Here is a 22,424-nt window from a genome sequence, read left to right on the forward strand (position 1 = left end):
CAGCAACATGTGACAGATGGAATGACACGTTGGGAATGGTCCTTGCTTCAGATTATGGCTGACCTCAAAATCCCAATGGGTCTTGAAAATGGGTGGACATTCATTTCTGATTTAAGAGGATGTGTATTTACTTCACATATTTTTCATTTCACAATTTACCACTTAAATTAAATTTGTTTAACTTCATTTATTTTGGTTTCAAGGCCTTCTTTGTGCAGTATTTTGAGTATATTGATGATTGATACTGAAAAGAAAAGTTTATCAAATCTTGTCAGTATTTCATTGATCCAGTTAATGGGAAAAGGCATAGATGTCATAGCCGCTCAGGGATTAATCTGCGAGTCACTGGATCGTCATTAGATTTGGCCAGGCCATCCACTCGTTTCCTTTTCAATTCAACTAGAAACTCAACCAGATTAGGCTCGAGTTTTCTGGGTCGACAAGAACAAGATTACCATCCATCAATCCTCCAAAGATCGTGAAGATGCCTGGAAGACAGAAAAGGAAGAGTGAGAGAACAAGGGAAAGAAAACAGTGATGTGAAGAAGGATAGGAAAATGACCTGTCAGAGTCATAAACAGGGTCGTGACAGTCTAACATGCCCTGAGAATCCCAAGAGAAATGTTATAACCGAATAATAATCGCATCAATTTCTTACATTAGATTATTTCAATATTGTAGGATACATATGATAGGATTATGACAGTAGAGGATGAAGAATTAATTTCTCCACCAACCAATCTTTTATATGCCGGGGACTGAGATGATGAAGCTATGGGCTGCAAACGAGATTGTAAATTATAATTGGATATCTTGTGACATTGGGGATTTTAGGGTTAGGAGAGGTGAGAAGAAGAATTGGGAATTCGCAGACTTGTATTGTAGCAAATAGTTAACGAGTAGTACTGGCTACAGCAAAGTCAGAATGAACTAACCTATATTGTGGCAAATACACTGTAAACTGTAACAAAATCAGTGTCAGATCTGCTAGTTAAATGTTTTCATTTAAATGTATATCAACATAACATCCTAGATGATACTGAATCATTGATATGTTCCAAAATAAATCACACTCAAAATTACAGTATGAAATATATTGCTGTGCATCTTTGAGGATATTATTGTAGCGAAATTTCAGCATGATTTATTACAAATCCAAGTTGAAAGATTTGACTAGATTAGTATCTTTTGGTTGGTATATGATCTTTTTAAACATAAGTTTAAGCTTGTCATGCTGAACCATTTCTTCCAGAATCTTGTCCCTTTTGTCTTCTGCGATATCAAACACATTTTTCTGATGACTGCTACTTTTGTTTGAGCAATCAAACACTAGCTTTGACAATCGCTCTTTCTCAACTTGGCAAAAATACTTTTCCTCTTCCATTGTTCCTGAAGTAATGAGATGGTAAATATAGACAACTTTCTCTTGCCCTAGCCTGTAGGCGCGGCTGATGGCTTGCCTTTCCACCGATGGGTTCCACAAAACATCAAGCAAAACCACTCTTGAAGCACCAACAAGATTTATCCCTTCAGAACAAGCTCTAGTTGATGCGAGCAACACTTTTGCATTACTATTTGCATTATTAAAATGCTTAATCAATGTTTGACGTTCATCTATTTTAAGCTTTCCATGCATATATAATATATCTTCTCCTTCGATCCAACTGAAATTTGACTCGAGCTGCTTGATTACCAAGTTCAGTGGCTCAAGATATTGACTGAACACCAGAACTTTCTCATTCCTCGCCTGGCAAAGCCGAATGAGTTCTATAAGAAATTTTGTTTTGACTCCAGCCTCAGGTTTTGATCTAAGCATTTCTAACTCCATCCGATCAACAAACTTAAACTCTAGGGTTCCAACTGATTTCTCTGGCAACAGAGAAGGGTGTACAGAAAGCACGGACAATGAATATTCCATCTCAAAATGATCCAGGCCATGAATTTGCTTAACATTTTCAAGAAGGGTCTTCTGCAAATGGACTGGCTGTAAGATAACCACAGAGTCCCTCAATCCAGGGAGTCTTTCTCGTAGCACACCACCCTTGTGTACATGCACAAATTGCCAAATCATCTTTCTAAGCTCTTCGACCCTCTGAGCTTCCAGTTTATCATCAGTGACTTTGCCAATCGCAGTTGTCAAGGAGGCCCAATTCCTTCTCGCATCAGTATTTCTCTTGCAACCACGCCTTTTAGGAAAAGCTCTATGGTGTTTGGACGAGATCTCATCTGCAAATTTAGGCTTTACCAAGCACAGTGTGTTATAAAGCTCATCAAAGTTATTTTGGAAGGGTGTTCCTGAGAGTATAATCCGTTTTTGTGTTTGGACCTTCGACAGAGCTTTCCAGATACGACTCTTGTCATTTCGAGGTGTATGTCCTTCATCAAGGATTAAAAGACCAGGAAGTTCAAGAAGGACTTTCCTTACCTGGTCATCTTCAGTCTTATCTGATACTTTGGTTCTACTCTTTTCTTCACCAACAAGTTCTTCAAAAAGTCTGTAACTGATCCCCAGGATACTCCTCTCCTTTTTCCAAGAATATAATTTCACCATACGGATGGCATTTAGACCACGTTCTACAGGTTTAAGTTCCCTGAAAAGATCCATAGCTGTCCTATTTTCTTTTCCAGAAAGATTTTTCTTGTTCATAATGTGAAAGGGAATGTCAACCCCCCACTTCAAAAACTCTGCTTCCCATGTAAGGAGCATGCTGCAAGGAGCAACTATTACAGGCCTGCTTGTTGGATATAATTGCATGTATGTCTGGAGAAACACTATGGTTAGGCGGGTTTTCCCAGTCCCAGGAGCATGGGATATAATACATCCTGTCCCACCATTTAAGTTAGAATTCTCTTTCAGCTTGTCAAGATAAATACCTCCAGCTATGTTTTTCCACAGAAACTCAAAGCCTTCACGCTGATGTCCATGCATACCCTTTCCAATACCAGGAATTAAGTTCCACACTGTGCCTTGCGCAAGAGTGCAAGGATCATAATCAGGATGTGTGTCAAAACCAGAATCTTGGTGATGGAGATCATTGAAGATATTGTGTTGCATTGTCACAAAGTCTCTCCTAGCTGATTTCCCCCTAGGGTATCTATCCTGCAGCACAGACAGTCAACATTTCAGAAATCAGATGTTATATGAGCAATTTCTACTATGAGATTATAGGAAAATAGAATAGAATGCAAAATATTTACTAAAGAAAGATTACAGCATCAATTTCAAATGAAATATTATTCTGTGCAGTCAAATTATTACATCAAAGAGTCAGAATTAGGCATGTGCGTACAGGCAAAAATTCATTTATGCTTTTGGAATATCATTACATAGGCCACAAATAAAGTACAGTTTCAACGAGTGGCCTTGGAAAACAGTATTCCTACCCATTGGCTGATTATTTCTAGTAGCCAGAAAACAATACTTAAAAACAAACAACCATTTGACATTAGGCTCATACTTCCTTTATATAAAAAGGTTGACAGAGAGTTGGTCAGACATAGACTACGCCAAAGAGCTGCATTTTCAAGTGAAAGTAGTCAGGTAAGCAAGACAATTGCAAAGGACATTTCTTATTACATTTAAGAGGTAGTAGACCAATCTAACTTTGATGAATAAGGCAGATTGCTATGAATTAAATCATCATGTGTTAATGCGGCAATATAAACTACTAATCATGAACAAAATGACGATTTATTCAGGATGACAAGACTTACAAAAGGGGGCACGTGGTATTTGATTTCCAAATCCACAAAAGAGCAATATTTGCATAGAAGTCCAATTTCTTCATCAAGATAAAGCTCGTGATTCCCCTGACGACAAAGGGTGACTGTATCAGGTTCAACCTCATGGCCGTCATCTTCATTTTCATCCAGCTGATCAAACACAAAACAATGCAAGTTTCACTTAAATAGAAGAGGATAACATTTCAATGCAATTAGAAAACTCAAAACCTGTCAAGGCATAATAGATAGATTCAAGACAAAAATAATTGTGATGCAAACAATATGCATACAAATAAAATGCAAGAATATGCAAGTGATCACAGAATGGCAACCCGAAAAAAATGGTTTAACAATCTCATTTGAAAAAAACTCATGTTTTAACCTGGTTTTTGAGATACCAATGCTCTCAGTGGTTTCTACAGCACTTATTAGATAAGCCGATTGTCATTCTAATTATAGAATTGTAAGGCGAAATGCATTAAAAAGTTGTTGACAACAGGACTCAGAGGACGTAAACAAGCATCCAAAATGTCAATCATTCAAATGAAACAGTACCCCTCTCAAATGGATGCAGCAAAACAAATAATAAGTTCTCTATTAATAGAGCTAGCAATTTGACAGTTAAAAAAAGTGCATTAGTTTTGGTAACCTTTATGATTTACGATTTAGATACCAATTGCATTAGAAAAAAGAGAGTGCATTTGGTGTAATTTAATAAAGAAAATATTGTATGTCATTACAATTGCTGGGAAGTCTTTATCAAGAATAGACTCCATCCAGCATGAACTAATCATGCCTTAAGTCGTCACCTAAGCCCTGCATAAATCTGAGGATTTGAATAACTAAATAAGCAGTAATACAAAAAAAACCCAACGGGAAAACCTCAGTCCTAATCATCAAATCAGATCATAAGAAAAACTAGATATCCGATCTTAAATTTCTGATGCAAAGAGGATGGCACTGCCCCAGGAGTTTTGAACTAAATATGACAAGAAAGACTTTTCCTTTCGTATTACAGCTGTTGAAGAACTACATAAGCTGTTTATTGGGATGGACTTCATAAATAAAGTTTGTGATTCTGTATAATTAAGGTATTCTGTTTACTACTCAGAACATAAGAGTAGAGTTTTGCTCTAATAATGACGATATCAAGATGTCTAAACTAGTCGTGTCATACATTGTCAATATCAAACTACGATGAAAATTTCGCCAATAATACAGATGATTTCCTTCATAAAAAGTTTAGATAGTTGAGACCTCAAAATATGTCAACAATAAACTTAACACATGGAACCTGTTAGTTGAAGTAACATGAAGCCTAATAAGGTAAAAATATTGGAACAAAATTGCAAAACCTACATTTCCAACAGTATTCACAAGCTGATAGACTGGATAAATTAAAGGAAAGATAATTTATTGAAGTGCTTGTATTATCTATGGCAACATACCGCTGCATCATCAGTGGTATCCTTTAAGCAAAGAGCTAAGGCCATGTCAGCCCAAAGTTCCTCCAATTGTTTCTCCTCTTCTGATTTAACAGGAGGACTTGACTCTTCAATTCCAAATGTGAACTTCAGAGGAAGAACTGGCACCTTGAGTGGTTCCCTTTCTTCTTTGAAAGGCACATCTTCCTGGTCCAGAAAAATGGAATTTGCAAGAATTTTGACAACTTCATATTCTTTTCGCCTTCTTTTACTAGGCTTCCTTCTACATACACCATGTCCATGCTCATCTCTACTGCCTTTTCTAGACTCAATTGTCCTTCTCTGAGACCTATGATCACAAGTCTCATCACCGTCATCAACGTCATCACCATTCCCTCCTGTTGGTTTAGTTTTTCCTTTCTTAGACCGAACTTTCTGAGCAACATCAACTGCTTCATAGGTTTCAGTATCATCTTCATCATTGTCACCATTATCATCTAACTTCTCCTCATCAACACAAAGTGGTCGGCTAACTGTTTCAAGCTTCATTCTCTTCTCAGCCGATTCCAAATTATAGTGTGATCGGGTACGTTTTGCCACACAAAGAGAATCATCCATGTCGACAACATTATTCTCAATTTTACCAATATCAGAGTCGCATAACACTTCAATTCCATGAACTTTGTTCCTCTTCAATTCCATCTCACCTTGCTCCCTATCACCATCATCTTCTTTCTCTTCCTCCTCAACCATAAAACTCTCCGGTAACTCCACTCTATGATCCTCATCATCTGAATCATCTTTAAAGGTTTCCTCTTCTCCACTAGAACTCTGCAATTCCTCTGCATCCTTTTCCAAAATAATACAAGCATCATCATCATCATCATCATCAACAACAACAACAACAACATTACCATCCTTGTTCTTTTCACAAAACCCGGACTGCAACTCAGTCCTTCCGGCTACCCCATTACTCTCCCTACCCTTCAAACCGACCCCACCACTTCCATTCCCAATTCCACTCGACAAAAAACACACGCCAGCCTCATTCCTCTCATGCGCAAAAACATCATTATAACTCTCGTTCACAATTCTCTGCCAACGAGGAAGAGGAACCTTTGATCTCCCACTCTCCTCTCCATCAGATTCCACGCCACTACAACTTCCACCCACATCTGTTCCCCCACTCTTCTTACCACCAACGTCAAAACTCTTACTCTCTACTCCCTCACTCTGTTCATCATCATCACTATCGTCAAGGGAAACAACATCCAACCCTTCCTCAAGCCCCCCCTTTTCACAGTCATCCAAAAAGGCATCGTCTTCACTATCATCCAAGACAACTGGACTCTTACTACCCTTGTAAGACAACCCGCCAACGCTTTCCGCTTGAGCACCATTAAGTCCATTCGTTGACCCAGTAGCGGCAGCATTGCTTTCCTTCCCTTGGTTTCTCCCTTTCCTAATCTCGTCATGCAATTTCTTATACACTTCAGCTTCTCTAAGCCTGGTCCTTTTAGATATAGGCAATGTATAGTCCATCATCCTTGCACATAAAGATTCAATATTTCTATGCCAAAATCAACAAAAACAAAAACTCAGTTTCAGCACATAAAGACATCATCTTTTTGTAGGTCAAACATAAAAGAACTACAAACTTTTAGAGAGAAAGAAAGATACCATTGCAGAGAGGGAGAAGGAGATCGGTGCGTTGAGTATATGTTGCCTTTCGTAAGGAACGTTTGGAGTTTCCTTCGCGAGTTTGATATGGCGTGGGTTTTCGATGGCCAATAGGACTTTTTGACATTAATGGTGTGGGACCCATGTGAAGATCGATTTTGATTTATATACAATTCTACAATCTATTGTCTCTTTAGGATGCCTTTTGAAATACCAAAATCAACCTTTCAACTTGGATATTTTTTTTTCCTTTTATTTTTCGAAAGAATTAGGATATTTTAGGCATTATCAGATTTTAGACACGTAATTGATATTTCCTGATTTTATTTGAATTCAAATCTTGTATGATAATGTGTTAAGTGAACTCTCATGTTATTTTTATTTTTTGTTATTGGAGTCTTAAATTTAATTTTTTTGTGCCATTTTGTATTGTTATAGGACAAAAGGTAGATTTTTTTTTTTAAGAAAGTAAAAATAAACAACTAATTTCATAGTTTTAAAAAATTATGGAGTGGTTTTTTTTTATAAAAAAAAAATCAAAACAAACATGCTTTCTATTTCTGTTTCTGTAGTTTTGAAAAGGGTCCATAAATGCTACTAATTGATCCTTAGCAATAAATGTATAAAATGTAATGGGCACCAGCCCTATGATCAATTTGTTGGGTGTTTTTTAATCAATCATGATTTGAACATTGTTTTTGATCGATCTCTAGATCGAATATTAAAATTATGAGTGTAATCATGAAGTATTGTAAACTATATATTTTAGCCAAACAAATTTGAGTTTAAATAACTTCATTGTATTTAATTATTATATAACAGAAGAGGTTGCCTTTGATTGTGCTGTGGAAAAAAAATTTCTTTAAAAACAAAAAAATGAAATCCATTATCTGCACCCTTAATTTTTGTTGATTTATCAAGAAAGCCTTTATCGAATCTACTTCGTTGGTTGAGATAAAATTTTAATTTAAAAATATTATATTTAATTGGTTGAATTTGAAAAGCTTATTTGATAGAATTGATAATAAATAAATTATTCCAAAGACTGTTAAAAACCATTGTCTTCTTATACACTATTTAAAACTGAATTCATATATTTTAATAAGATTTTATACTTGGAATCATTTCAAGCATTAATAATTAAATTTTAAATAGAATTTAATTTCATAAATTTAATTTATTTATCAATTAACTTTGAATTAAATATTATAACTATATCATAATTGATGATTGATTCTAAAAATACATATTAAGCAAAGCGATCGAAAATTAAATCTAACACAATTATAAAACAATTTATGTAAACATGATCATTATGAAAACATCATTACACAATGATATAAACGAGTAATATGACCTTGTTAACACTGTATCCCAACGAGATTACAATGTATGTTAACATTGTATTGTTATTTTAATTTTTCTTAATAAAATTTCTTTCAGCTATAGATCTATGCCTAAAATTCTTCAATAATTAAGAATAGTAAGCACAATCTATGGAAGAATAACACTAGTTTGATATTATCTCTTTCTGTAAGATGAACAACTCATATTGTCAATTAATTATAGATTAAATTATAATAAACACTAAATAGTACTTGCAAGCCTACTTTGGAAGTATAGTTATGATTGATTTTTAAAATATTTTTCATTCTGAAATGTATTAAAATAATATTTTTTATTTTTAAAAAATTATTTTTAACATCAGCGCATTAAAATGATCTAAAAATACCAAAAAAATATTAACTTAAAGTAAGAATTTTTTTTTAATTTTGTTAAAAATACTTTTAAAATATAAAAATAGACAAGATTAACATTATTTGGGAGCATTTTTTTAATAAAATAAGTGGAAAAAAGTTTGTAATCTTTGCACAATCAATTAAACATAATTATTAAAATTTAAAAGGTTACACTATTGCGTTTTATTTGGAGCAGTGACCCAAATAAAAAAGTTGACTAAAATTCAAAATTATTTTATTTAAAATTATATTTTTTAATTTGAATAGTTTTTATATGCTAATATAAAAAGTAAATTTTAAAAATATTATTATGATACATTAATATGCAAAGAATATTTTAAAAAAATAACATAACCCTTCACCATAACAATAAAAAAAAAAAGTACACCGTCATAGTGGCACGAATATTTATCTGTGTCAAAATTTGGCATGATAATTTTTTTTTCCCATAACAGTATTTAAAACTTTCTCTGCCTAACAACAACGGGAAAAGGCAATCCTCGCCGTGGGTGCCATTTATTAACCGTATAAAGCTTTCTTTTTTCTTGGCACAGTTGGTCCGATGACAGATTCTGTAAATTAATCAATAGTCAATGGCAAAATAGAGCCACAAAAACATAGGCACTGTACCGAAAAAGATTTTCTGAAAACGCATGCAGTAACAAGATTTTTTTTAGTTTAATGTGGATATCCAGACTGCTTTATGTATACCTTAATTAATTTTAATTTTAAAATTTCTTCAATAACTATTATATAAATAATCAATCTGGACTCAAACATGAAAAAATAGAAAAAACAATCTTTTTTATTCTAAATTTTTATAATTGAACCAGTACCTAGTTAGATATTTAATTTGCTTGCAGTTGGTCATTGCTTGTTGCCTCTACTAGATGGTCCCCATGGAAAGAGCTGTCAGCCAAGCAGGGCCCCAGAATCCAGTTGCTTTCCTTGTTGTGCCATAGTGCCACAACAAACACGAGGTAAAAGGAGAAACGAAAGGGACGAAGACAAAACAGTTCAGACAAGAGTTCATCTTTTCGATATATAGTCCTGTTGAGCCAGAAACTTCATGTTTAGGAAACTTCATAATTTCCTCATAGAATTAGCATATGTTTATAACCAGAAACTTCTTGTTTTTGCATTAATACTTGCGTGTTCAGAGATGATTCGCTTCGAGTCAGAAATCACCTCCTTGAAAGTTCCGTTCTTGTCTCCACGCATGGCAGAGCTCCATGTTCAGAGATGATTCGCTTTGAGTCAGAAAGTCATGTGCTTTCTTCTGAGCACAAGAACAGGAACGCTAGCAAGAACATGTCGATGTTACATGGGCAGAGCATATCTGCCAAACCCTATACAATAAGCAATTACCATTCCTTTTTACTTGGGATAAATTGGGTTTCTTGGCTTCACTACAATATTGCTAATCTCCAGGAGCCTCTAAGGTGGCCCCTTGGTGGATGTGCATGGGTTGGAGAGCTCTTTCATTTTAATTCTCTTTGCGCTGACAGCTTTCTTTTCTCCATCTAGAAGAATGAAAGAAAGAAAAATCATATGAAGCAAGCATACTCCGAGATTGACACAATCCACAAACACAGGGATGGATTCTACAATAACTTGCAAGTCCTGTAAGCAGGCACCTGATCTGTCGATTTCAAAGATTGTGCAATCATTTAGAACGGGTGCAAGAACCCAGAAAGGTTCTTACCTGTCAACAATGCCGCATGCTTGGCTAATTAAAAGACTAAATGGATTTATAAATAATAATAAAAAAATGAATTTGAATTTGAATTTGAAAGATTGTCAAAGAGAAGAGGATAGAGCTTTGGGTGGTAGCAACGTGACGATCCTATTAAGTAATATTCTAAAAGGCGTGGGGAAACTGCTGTAGCTTCCCCACGCCTTTCACTTATTAATATAATATTTTCTTTGCTGCAAGATTTGATAGTAAATCACTAAGGAGAGATAGCTTTCTCTTATCCATGCCGACCTGCATTGAGTATATTATTATTATTATATTATTATATTATAGAATTGTCTCTCTTTTTTTCCTTTTTATTTTATTTTATGATTTTTTTTTAATTTAATTTGTTAACTTTTTTTTTATTAAGTTATCGTACTTTCATGATACGGATCCTGGGTTTGATGAATTAATCTGATTTGAATGAGTTAATGCCGATTTTTTTTCTTATTAATTAATTTTTTTTTTTTAGTTTAGTTTGTTAATGTTAAATTTCTTTGTATGTAATTATCAGACTTTCATGATATGTATCCTGAGCTTGACGAGTTAACTTGGTTTGATGGGTTAACCCAGTTAATTTTGGGTAAACCCGTCAATTTTTTTTTTTTTTTTAGTTATCAATTTTTCATGATGTGAATCCTAGATTTTACGAGTTAACCAGATTTGAAGGGTTAACCCAATTAATTCAATTTTTTTTTCTTCATTAGTTTTTTTTTTCTTTTTAATTAATCTATTTAATTATCACACTTTTATGACACAATCTTATAATTAGAACTGTATCCAATATTCTTGGATCCAGTGTTGCAGCTATGCTCACTCAAACTTGGATAATATAAGTTTAATGTTATTATTAATATTATAAATATTATTTTTAGACCAGGTATTGCAGATAAACCTAATATTTTTAAATTTTAAATTTTTTTTATGTAAAAAAAAGACTAACAACATCACGCGGTTATATATTTATAGCCGTTACTTAGCGGGGTTCTTACAATAATTAAAAACTGGGCCTGTGTTTTACCACTAAGAGAAAACGGGAAATAAATTACTTCATGCTAGGCCCATATTTTATGTTTTTTAAATAGTTTTATAACCGTGCCATGAATTGTTTTAGCACTCAACATGCAATTTCAATTTAATGTCATGTTACCCGTTGTTCAAACAAATGCAGATACAGAAAAAACATTAATGGTTCCTCAATTATATGAAAAAACCATACTAAATTTGCATTTCACTTGCTTTTTTTACGTAGTTTACAGCATAAATAATTTGTACCGTCTCTTTCTATTAGCGTTGAGAACCAAAAGCCAAGTGTTTGTGTGAATTAAAAGTTGACTGTGACAGGAGAATGTTTAGAGTTCTGATTAATATAAAGCAGTTCTGATTATCATAGGAGTGGTCGGTTAGGATTCTTTTCTTTATTAGGAGTCCTTACTGTTACTTAATTTCTTCTTTTTTATTTTATCATTAAGATTGGTTAAATCTCTCAATTTTACTGCTATTACAACTATGCAGTAATTTAAACTATGTTGCTACTTAGACTTATTTCTGACTTGATTTCTTATAATATCTAGTCATTCTAGCTATGTTTTTTTATTCATAGAACGTTAGAAGTTTCATTTGCACAATTATTGAATACTAAGGCTCACCATTTTTATGTTAAGCTTTTAGCCGTAATGAGATGCTCGACACTGTTAGTTTCTTCATAAGATCAGGACATCAATCTTGTCTTTTAGCTTGCATCCAGATTTTCTCATTCAAAATAATTTGATCTAACTTGACATTCTTCATAAAAGTTATAGTCCTGGATGTGTATATAATTTTAGGGTTTTAAATTGCATGATTTTGATATCTGAGACTCAAGATATATCCGTTTTAATTTATAGTGTGAAAGCAAAAAATCTTGTTACAAGGAGAATTTTATCATGATTTTACAAGTCTTATTAAAGGTTTAAACAAACTTGGATTTCTGCTTATAATATCTTTTTTAAAAGCTTGATATGTATAATTTAACTTTTATTCGGTCCCGTTTATATTTTACAAGTATAACTTGATGAGAAACTATTACAAGTAATGAGGTCCGACACATAAAATACAAAAATTTTCATTCTTTAGCAATTAATTCACAAAATTTTGTAGGCATCAAAAACTCATAAATATAATTTCCAATAAGATCAAAATAAATTAAAAAAATATAATGTAAAAATAATAAAAATATATATAAAGAAATAACTTGAGATTCTATCGCATGATTTTGAGCCAGTCACTGTACAAATGGCTTATGATTAACAGAAGTTCTTTGGCTGGATTCTTGAATGAAAGTGAGATTCATCATGAAAAAGAAAGAAAAGCATATGATGTCCAAGCACAAATATCTAAGAGATACTAATAACTCAAATTCTGATTTCCCAATAAAAAGGTTGTCTTTTTCGAAGGCAAATACAATTATACAAAGGCTCGCAACCATGGTCTTTATGGTAATTTCACCAACTTTATCTTCAAAACCCAACCAAGCAGAATCCCAAGAAACCAAAACCTCTCTGCTGAACAGTCGACGCTCAGTCCCCCAAAGCCGAAGCAAAAATGCTTCTCCAACCTGCCCTTCACCACCATAAGGTCTCCCTCTCATCATCCATCTCCTACTCTCACTCTGTCCCATGGAAAAGTCCCAAATCTACCCTCCACCAAACTGTAAACTACAAGAAACTCCCAGTAATCATATGCTCGATATCACAAATCCACAATTATGGAACAGTGGACTATGAGAGAAGACCAATGATAAAATGGAATGGTATTTACAGGAGGATTTCATTGATGGAGAATCCTGAATTGGGTTCTGGTAGTGTGTTGAATCAGTGGGAAAATGAAGGCAAAAGGCTCACAAAATGGGAACTTTGTAGGGTTGTTAAGGAGTTGAGGAAGTATAAGAGGTACCAGCAAGCTCTTGAGGTAACAACATGAATAAAAATGGTTCATTTGGGTGTTTATATATGTGTTTTTGAATCTTGGGTTTTTGTTTTTCATCTTAAGATTGTGGCTTTTTTTAGTGGGTATAGAAATTATGAGAATTGAATTTCTCAATTCAGCTTCTTTTAGAGTGGTTTGAATTTGATATGTATTTGATTTCTTTCGTTTCTTTTCTTGAATTTGGACATGTATTTGATTTTTTTTTTTTGAGTTTACTTGTTCAATGAGTAGTTTATCTGCTAGAGCTACTAGGGTTGGCATTTGGTTGATACTTTGAGTTTGTTACAGTTCATGGGCGTTTGGTTTTTGCAGATGATCGTTGTTCTTTAGGTTGCTAATTGAAACTTTTGAATCTGGTATGTTTGGTATTGTTTAAGCTGATAGAATCATATTCACCAGTTGCCGTTTTACGATTTTGCTTGCAAGGAAGATGGAATTTGGGTTTCATTGATTCTTAAGATTACGCTTCAAATCATTTGGGTTTTTCATTTTTTTTTTCTTACATAGAGAATGTAGACTATAGTGTATTGATCTTTACTCTTTAAACCGTGTATGCTCTAAAGGTCAAAGCTATTTTTTGGCCTGTAGGTCTATGATTGGATGAAAAACAGACAAGAGAGGTTTAGATTATCGCCTAGTGATGCTGCAATTCAACTAGACCTTATTGCCAAAGTACGTGGGGTTTCTACTGCTGAAGATTTTTTCCTAAGTCTCCCCAACACTTTCAAAGATAGGAGGGTATACGGAGCTTTGCTGAATGCTTATGTGCAAAACAGAATGAGAGAAAAAGCAGAAACTTTGTTTGATGAAATGAGAGATAAAGGTTATGTTACGCATGCACTTCCATTTAATGTGACTATGACTCTCTATATGAACATCAAGGAGTACGATAAAGTTGACTTGATGATTTCAGAAATGAATGAGAAAAACATCAAGCTTGATATATATTCGTACAATATCTGGTTATCATCTTGTGGATCACAAGGATCTGCTGATAAGATGGAACAGGTATATGAGCAAATGAAATCAGATAGATCCATTAATCCCAATTGGACAACTTTTAGCACGATGGCTACCATGTACATTAAGATGGGACAGTTTGAAAAGGCTGAAGATTGCTTGAGGAGGGTTGAGAGTAGAATCACAGGTCGGGATCGAATTCCTTATCACTATCTCCTCTCTCTATATGGTAATGTCGGTAACAAAGAAGAGGTTTATCGTGTGTGGAATATTTACAAATCTATTTTTCCCAGTATTCCAAATTTGGGTTACCATGCTATTATCTCATCTCTGGTTCGGCTGGATGACATTGAAGGGGCAGAAAAGATTTATGAGGAATGGCTATCCGTTAAGACATCATATGATCCAAGAATAGCGAATCTTTTTATATCTGCTTATGTTTATCAGGGAAATTTGGATGAAGCTGAGAGTTTTTTTGACCATATGCTTGAAGGAGGAGGAAAGCCGAATTCAAATACATGGGAAATTCTTGCTCAAGGACACATTTCAGAAAGGAGAACTTCTGAGGCTTTGTCTTGCTTGAAGGAAGCTTTTGTTACTCCAGGATCAAAGAGTTGGAAGCCAAATCCTGCAAATGTAACTTCCTTCTTTAAGCTTTGCGAGGAAGAAGCTGACATGGAAAAAAAGGAAGCTTTGGAGGGTTTTTTGAGGCAGTCAGGACATCTTAAAGATAAAGCATATGCATCACTCTTAGGCATGCCTGTTACTGGTGATGAGCTATCAACAAAGGAAGACAGAACTGGCGACCAGATTGACAATGAGGAAGATGACGATGACGATGGGGCTGAGATGCTAGTCAGCCATTTGCAGGGTAGTCTGTAACAACTCCATTGCGTGCTTCTATACGGAGGAAGTTGTTTGTTTTAGACCTTGTGTTGCTGAGCAGATTTTACCAGAACTTTCGCTCACAACCTGCATTACTTCGCCGCAGTCATCACCTGCCAAGTTTATGAGTCCTGCCAATGGTGACCGGGAATTTGAAATCTGAAAGTTCTGGGGTGGCATAATATTTATTTATACAATGTTTGTCCTAAAGGAATGAATGCCCCTGACTCCTTGTAATTAACGACTGTAAGCCATCTCCAATTCAGCAATTGTAAGTTTTTGTTGCCATTTGTGGAGTTCAGGCACTAAAGTCGTCCTATATAATCCCGAACTAAATTTCATTTCAGTCCCTATGCTTTTGACATGAACATAATTTAATCCCTAAATCACTTACTAGTTATTCCATATCACTATTGGTTATGAGAGAGTGCATTGGAGAGTATGTTGTTTTTTAATGTGTTTTGCTCAGAAATATAAAAAAATTAATATATTTTATTTTTTAAAAATTTTATTTGATACAACATATTAAAATGTATAAAAATATGAAAAAATTAATTTTAAAAAATATATTTTTAACCACGTTTCTAAACGCCATTTAAATACATGACCAATGGAGTTTGCAAGCAACTTGAAACATTTTTTTTATTTTTCATTCTTTTTGGTGTTTTAGCGGTCAGCTGAATATCAAGCCCAGAAACACAGGAGCTCAGAGCCCCAAAGCCAAGTCCATTAGTTCTAATCCCCCTACTGGGGTATCAGTATCAAGCCCACTCCAGCACTTCAATACATTGTAGCCCAGCATGCTACACACGCCCAAAACAGAGGAGCCCGTAGAAGCTGACCCTGATTTCGTGGTTTGGTTTATAGGAAATGATGGTGATTTCACACGTTCTGGTAGTTGTTTACTTGTTTAAAAAAAAAAACAATTTAAAAAAATATATTTTTTTAATTTTTAAAAATTATTTTTTTTTCATTAAAACATTAAAAAGATATGAAAGCACAAAAAAATTAATTTTTTTTAAAAATATTTTTAAAATACAAAAATAAACGTGGATATTTACCTGTTTTTCTTCTCTCTATCCAATTAAACTTTAGTAAACAGTAACAAAATACAAATATTTAATCAATATTGTAGTCATAAATAAACCTTCGAAGCCTCTTTTATTTCCCCTATGTTGAAAACACATCTTTAACCGCTTAAAATGGTGAAAAACATTAGGATATAAACAAAAAAAAAAATATCAGATATATTTAGTTTTTTATTAAGATTAATTTCATTAAATGATGTGATAAGCACATGATTGATGATTTATTAATTAATATATTTTATAATTATATTACATTAATAAATGATGATATGGAAAGACTCATATTCTATGATTCAAAACCTTTTCATAAGACAAATGTCACACCATTTAATAAAAGAAAAATCGTAAGAAAATCAATTAATTACCCCTTACATCATCCAGACTAAAACGAGTATGATTAAAAACAATTTTGTTCAAATTCGGCAAATAATTAAAACTTAAACACTTCGAAAAGGAAAAACACCTTCAGGACAATCATGTTTTCTTCGCTTCAAATTGTGACAGTGTAACCCCTCTTGCAGGGGCGGAACTAGAAGAGGTAAGCAGATCCACGCCCTGCAAAATATATATATATATATTTTAATATTTAAATATAAAATAATATGATATTTTTATTTTAAATAAATAAACTTTTTAATAATATATCTTATTATATTAATTTTAATTCTTTCTATTGAATGCTATCAGCTATACCCTGCCCACTTGTTTATGCTACCAAAATTTAACAGCAAATTGTTAGGCTTTCATTTTCATCGATGCATGTACCTTTGTCATTTCATGGCCCTACTCCCATTCTTTCGAGGACAAAATAAAAAAATCAAGCTCCACGATCTAGCTAGCATGTAAACATGTTTTCTTGTCAAATTTTAGATATTCAATATCCATTAAAATTGGATTTTTAATCGAGTTTAATATTATTTATACCATATTTATTATCTATAAGATAATTGTATAAAAAAACACTCATCCATTTAAATAAGCCCAAGGGGTAAAATTATCATGGAAGCTTGTAATATCATATTAACGACACTAGAGATTTTTGGATCTGTTAGCTACTTGACAAAATAAGACGTCGGTGGCAAGTGCCTGTTCTTGAAATTAAAAACAAAACGCACCACACCGTTCCGAACATGCTCCACGAGTCAACAATTGTTCTTCAAGTCGTTCTCTATGGTTCTCTGCGTCCTTGGAAAAGTTTTACAATAATCATGGAGTAATTAACGCTATTTTATTAGTTTCTTTTTAAATCTATTTTTTTAAAAAAAGATCAGCACAGAAATATTAGGTCACTCATCAAGCCATGATTTTGCAGATCGGTTCCACCCTCGCTTATCTGGCTGCCACATTACCAGCTACAAACTTACTCATCAAACCACTTTTGAAACGAGGACGTGGCCAGCATTTCGTTGGTTTATACACAGAATCATGGGATTAAGCTTATTCCTTGATGCATGAGAGCTTATCATTAGTTCTTGACATTAGTACCGTGAAAGATCATATTCAACAGTCTGGTATAGAAGACTGGAGACCCACAGCAACGCAATGGATAGGGGATATTGGTCTTATTAATGTCGCTCTCCCTTTTCTTTTTTCTTTTTTTTTTCTTTTTAATTTCCTAGTGTAAGGCATTTCTTCATTGCAATTTTTGTGGTGGCGATTTATGGTGGCAGCAGTACAGTAGGCTGGCGCCTCACATGGAAAAGCACATGGGTGAGGAAGACGCAAAACAGATCCCTTTTTAGAGACGTTGATGTATACAGATCGAGCGAGAGAGTTGTCTTACGAAGACATATGCTTTGCTCTTGTTTCACTCCAAGCAAAACATGCTTCCAGCTTGGCATTTGGCGTTTGCTTACTTTCCAAATCAATCCCTTGATGACAATTCAAACATTTGATCTCGTGTTGGATTTCTTGTTCTAGCTAGCTAGCACGTCGTTTGATTCGGAGGATATTCCCACCCAACTCAATTTTAGATGTGTATATATCATATATATATATATACTGCAATATTTTTAATTTTGTGATCTCAAAATGAGTTTGGTGAGGTATGGATATGAAAATTACAGCTTATAAATTAATCAATTTTGTGCGAAATGAGACAAAAATCTTTTAAACTCCATTCTGAAGAATTAATCCATATAAAAATTGTGTTTTTACGTGGAATCTTTCTCATGAAAAGAAAATCCAGTAACTATCCAAGCAACTTTTGAGGAAGGAGAACGTAAGTGTTAATTAAGACACAAGCTAATTTTGCAAGCCAACTTTATCTTAAAAATTAACCTTTTATTTTATAGGACAGTCGGTCGGAAAATGCTCTGGAAAAGACAAAAGAAGAGGGTGTATCTGTACTGCAGCCTTGTCCTAAACAGCCCTTGAGTTTCCAAAACCATGCAACAGAGTAATTTTCAGCTAACATGGTGAAACCTATAGCTCTGGCTCTAGCTCTAGCCTCCGTTTATTTATTTTCGAGCGGTATAAATGCATGTGTTTTTATTTAAAAATATTTAGTTAATTAACTAATATATAGCATTGATTTTTTTTCAAACCGAAATCATAAAAACTATTGTAATATCAAGCAAATTAATTATCAGTGATTTGGCCTAAATTTTCAGAAAAAACAAGTAAATATTGCCAAGTGTTAGTGCTGGATATATATAATGCGAGGTTAATAACTGGTTAAAGTTAAAAAAGATTAATCTTATAGTATTTAATTTATGCTCTGTCCAGCTTCATAGGAATCAATTTGACAGCTCTATTTTAGCGTTTCCATTGATGTGGGTCAATTAAGCTGATGAATAGCCGAATTAAGTGCAGATTTTTTTTGTAAAGTTGTACATGCATGTATTTGATCTATCATTACAACCACAGCCATCAAATCTTTACAAGTCAATGAATCCAAGCCAAACCCAACCACAAACCTGCAGCCTGTATCCAAAGATTTCGTTTTCTGTCAAGCTTGGAGACAAGTTTGAGCTCCTAGCTAGCTAGCTAGCAAGGTATCCCTTTTGCTAGTAGCGGGACAATATGCCTTCAGATTCTAAGAGCTGGCTGGCCTCGCAATTGATACCCTTTTCGTACAAAACATGAGATGTTCTAGCCAGGAAAAGCCAAAGGATTCCATTAATTCCCACAAATATCCTGACCAAGATTTCTGATCTCTAATCTGCGTTATATGTTTTTAATTGACAAAACAAAAGCTAGCAGTATAAGCAGCGTCCTCTAATGCCATGAACTAATACAACAAATCCATGTCATGTCACCTTATTGTGTAGATTGCAGAATCAAAACACATGCAAGATCTCTCAAAACGCGGGACCCTTAAATTTTTATGATCGCATAATATTTTCCACATGTAATCACATGATGGGATGGCTTGCACATCACTATTCTCACACTAAAGATCACCAGAATAAAACCCCGAGTCCTCTTTCAGCAAATAAAGAAAAAATAAAGAAAGAGATATACTTATCAACTTACAAAAAGACTTGATGATTCAAAATATGGTTTGAATTTATTGTATAAATCTTAAATCTTTAAAAAATAATCAAGATAATTCAAAAGATCTATGTGTATCATATAATTTGTTAGATATTTATAAATTAAAAATGAAAAAAGAAAAAGAAAATCCAATATCGAACACCTTCAGCTTGTTCCCTCTCTATCAAATTAAGTTTGAAATTAAAATAACCATCATTAACCCAACTCAAATCCAAGAACTTTAAAAAGGATACAAAGGGCCAAAGTCCACCGATGAATAAGGACATACAAGTCATAGTTTAAAAAACATAAGGGTGTTTTCTTCCAAACCCATTAACCACCACGTTTGCTTTTATTATATGTAGACGCATAGTATTTAGTGAAACCCGAAACAAGCAAGCTGCGAAAAAATTCCAAGCACTAAGCACCAAAATTTGCCTATCAATGGCAGAGCTAGAGAGCACAAAGATGATGCCAAAATCAATCACATTTCTCTCTTCTTTGCTTCAAAGGGTTGCTGATTCTAATGATCTTAACCGCGAGTTTCAGCCACAGAAAATCTCGGTCTTCCATGGACTAACTAGGCCAACTATCTCTATTCAAAGTTACTTGGAGAGAATTTTCAAGTACGCAAATTGTAGCCCTTCTTGCTTTGTTGTTGCGTATGTGTATCTTGATAGGTTTGCTCAAAGACAACCTTCTTTGCCTATCAATTCTCTCAATGTTCACCGGTTGCTTATAACAAGTGTCTTGGTTTCTGCAAAGTTCATGGATGACATGTAAGTTCTTGATTCTTCTTTAGTGATGGAAATTTGAATTTCTTGGATTTGGTTTCTGGGAATTTGTTGGTTCTTGCTCTGGTTTTAAACAAAGTTAGAATCTTGAAATTCTGGAAATCGACACACACACACACCCATTGGATTCGCAATTCTCTAGTGCTCAAGGAAAATTGAATTTCTTTGATTTCCTTGTCGAGGATTTATTTTCTTTAAATCGCTTCTCTTGATTTGAATTTTCTCAATTATCTGCAACTTCATGGTCATTTAATTTCTCTGTCTTATGATCCTATGATCTGAGTTTGGAACTCAATAAACCCAGATAGGAGAAGTTTGGTTCTTTGAAGTTTTTTTGATTTAGGAAGTTCTTGGTTTATTTCTGTAAAGTAGCACTTTTTTTTCCCCAGCCATGTGACTCCCTATTCTGAACTTTCAGCTAGCCCAGCTAGCCACTTTAAAGTTTAAATGCATGTGATGTTGATGTATCACAAGTTCATCCAGGTGGTAATTTAAGACCTGTATCCGTGAAAAATGCCTCTCAAGGTTTCCTACTATGGCAATTACCTTCAAACAGTAAAACTCATCTTTGATTCCTGACTCCTGTCTTGTGATTTTCAGGTATTACAACAATGCTTACTATGCAAGAGTTGGAGGGATTAGCACGATTGAGATGAACTATCTAGAAGTGGATTTTCTATTTGGATTAGGCTTCAATTTAAATGTGACTCCAAACACCTTCCACACTTACTGCTCCTACCTTCAGAGAGAGATGATGCAACAACCTTCTCTGAATTTAGCTGAATCTTCATTGAACTTGGGGAGATCACTAAAAGTCCACTTGTGCTTCAATGAAGATGAGACATCCCATCAACAACAGCAACTTGCTGTTTAAGCTACAGCTACAGCTTGTTTAATTATAATCCCTGGAAAATGTAGTTAGTTATAGAGATAGTGACTATCCTCCAGTCTCCTCTCTCGTATATTGGATTGTACTAAAACCGCCTTGGTTTTTTTGATTTTTGTTTTATTTCATGGGTTTGAATTTCAGTTTATGTACAGATGGGACTATCTTCTTTACAGTCTGGCTATCAAATTCTATCTCTCTTTTGTACCATTAACCTGCAAAATGTAATGGGTTGACTCGATCGGTTCTCTGTTTCTCTTTTCATCATGGATGATTGGGTCGATACTTCTTGTTTCTGTCCATGTTAGGATTCTCTGAACTTTTGGGATGGGCACTAAAGAGCACAGGATGTGGCGATGAGTTGTTTGAGTGGACAGAACTCAAGAAAGAAACACTAGTGGGCAGTGTAAAGCTGGATGTAATGGTTAGTGCCATGGGTAGTTGACAAAAGAGCACTGTTTTGTTGTGGTTCATTTTGGGAAGTGATGACAGATTCTTCTATTTGACAGTTGTACTGATTCTTGTAAGGGGACAGACAACATGTGCAATCATGGACAACTACTCTCTCCCCTCTCTGTTAGAGATAGAGAGAGGGAGAAAGAAGATCACTTCCATTTTCATAATTCCACGTTCACCTTTCTTATCTTATCATTTAACTTCTTGTCCATTCATTTTTATTCACAAAGGTTTTCTTTAGAGATTGTGCACGGGTTAAATTTAGTGTATATTTTTTTAGGAGATGCATAATTTTTTGTCTATTTTTTTTTTTGTTTACAAGGTTTTTTTTGAGATATTATAATCAAGTTAAATTCAGTGAATACTTATTTATCAGTCATACCAATTAACGAAATCTTAGTTATCAACTTATATTTTTAGTAGATTTTTATCTATAATCAATTGAAAAATTATTTCAATCTAAAAATTTAATTAAATTGAATATATCTACTTTATCTCTTGCTATTTATAAATTTTAATTAAAAGAAAAAAAGAAAAAATATGAATGGATTCGAACTTATAACTATTTAGTCAACAAGATTATAACACATGTAAGAAAACCATCCTG

The 22,424-nt window shown here is 34.0% G+C and overlaps 3 protein-coding genes across 3 annotated transcripts; 2 read left to right on the plus strand and 1 right to left on the minus strand.

The window, feature by feature from the left end:
• Nucleotides 1–1,068: 1,068 nt before the first annotated feature.
• Nucleotides 1,069–6,855, minus strand: LOC118042490 (SNF2 domain-containing protein CLASSY 3). Its single transcript, XM_073404421.1, has 3 exons — nt 5,172–6,855; nt 3,715–3,873; nt 1,069–3,100 (listed from the first exon to the last, which is right to left on the minus strand). The coding sequence occupies exons 1-3, from the start codon at nt 6,690–6,692 to the stop codon at nt 1,148–1,150; spliced, it is 3,633 nt and encodes a 1,210-aa protein (XP_073260522.1). The 5' UTR covers nt 6,693–6,855; the 3' UTR covers nt 1,069–1,147.
• Nucleotides 6,856–12,752: 5,897 nt separating this feature from the next.
• LOC118042482 (pentatricopeptide repeat-containing protein At1g02150) lies at nt 12,753–15,462 on the plus strand. Its single transcript, XM_035050174.2, has 2 exons — nt 12,753–13,253; nt 13,860–15,462. The coding sequence occupies exons 1-2, from the start codon at nt 12,888–12,890 to the stop codon at nt 15,111–15,113; spliced, it is 1,620 nt and encodes a 539-aa protein (XP_034906065.1). The 5' UTR covers nt 12,753–12,887; the 3' UTR covers nt 15,114–15,462.
• A 4,568-nt stretch (nt 15,463–20,030) lies between these two features.
• LOC118042489 (cyclin-U4-1) lies at nt 20,031–21,970 on the plus strand. Its single transcript, XM_035050192.2, has 2 exons — nt 20,031–20,460; nt 21,076–21,970. The coding sequence occupies exons 1-2, from the start codon at nt 20,126–20,128 to the stop codon at nt 21,347–21,349; spliced, it is 609 nt and encodes a 202-aa protein (XP_034906083.1). The 5' UTR covers nt 20,031–20,125; the 3' UTR covers nt 21,350–21,970.
• Nucleotides 21,971–22,424: the final 454 nt, after the last annotated feature.

This window comes from Populus alba, chromosome 14, assembly GCF_005239225.2.
Source record: "Populus alba chromosome 14, ASM523922v2, whole genome shotgun sequence".
Lineage (NCBI taxonomy): Eukaryota > Viridiplantae > Streptophyta > Magnoliopsida > Malpighiales > Salicaceae > Populus > Populus alba.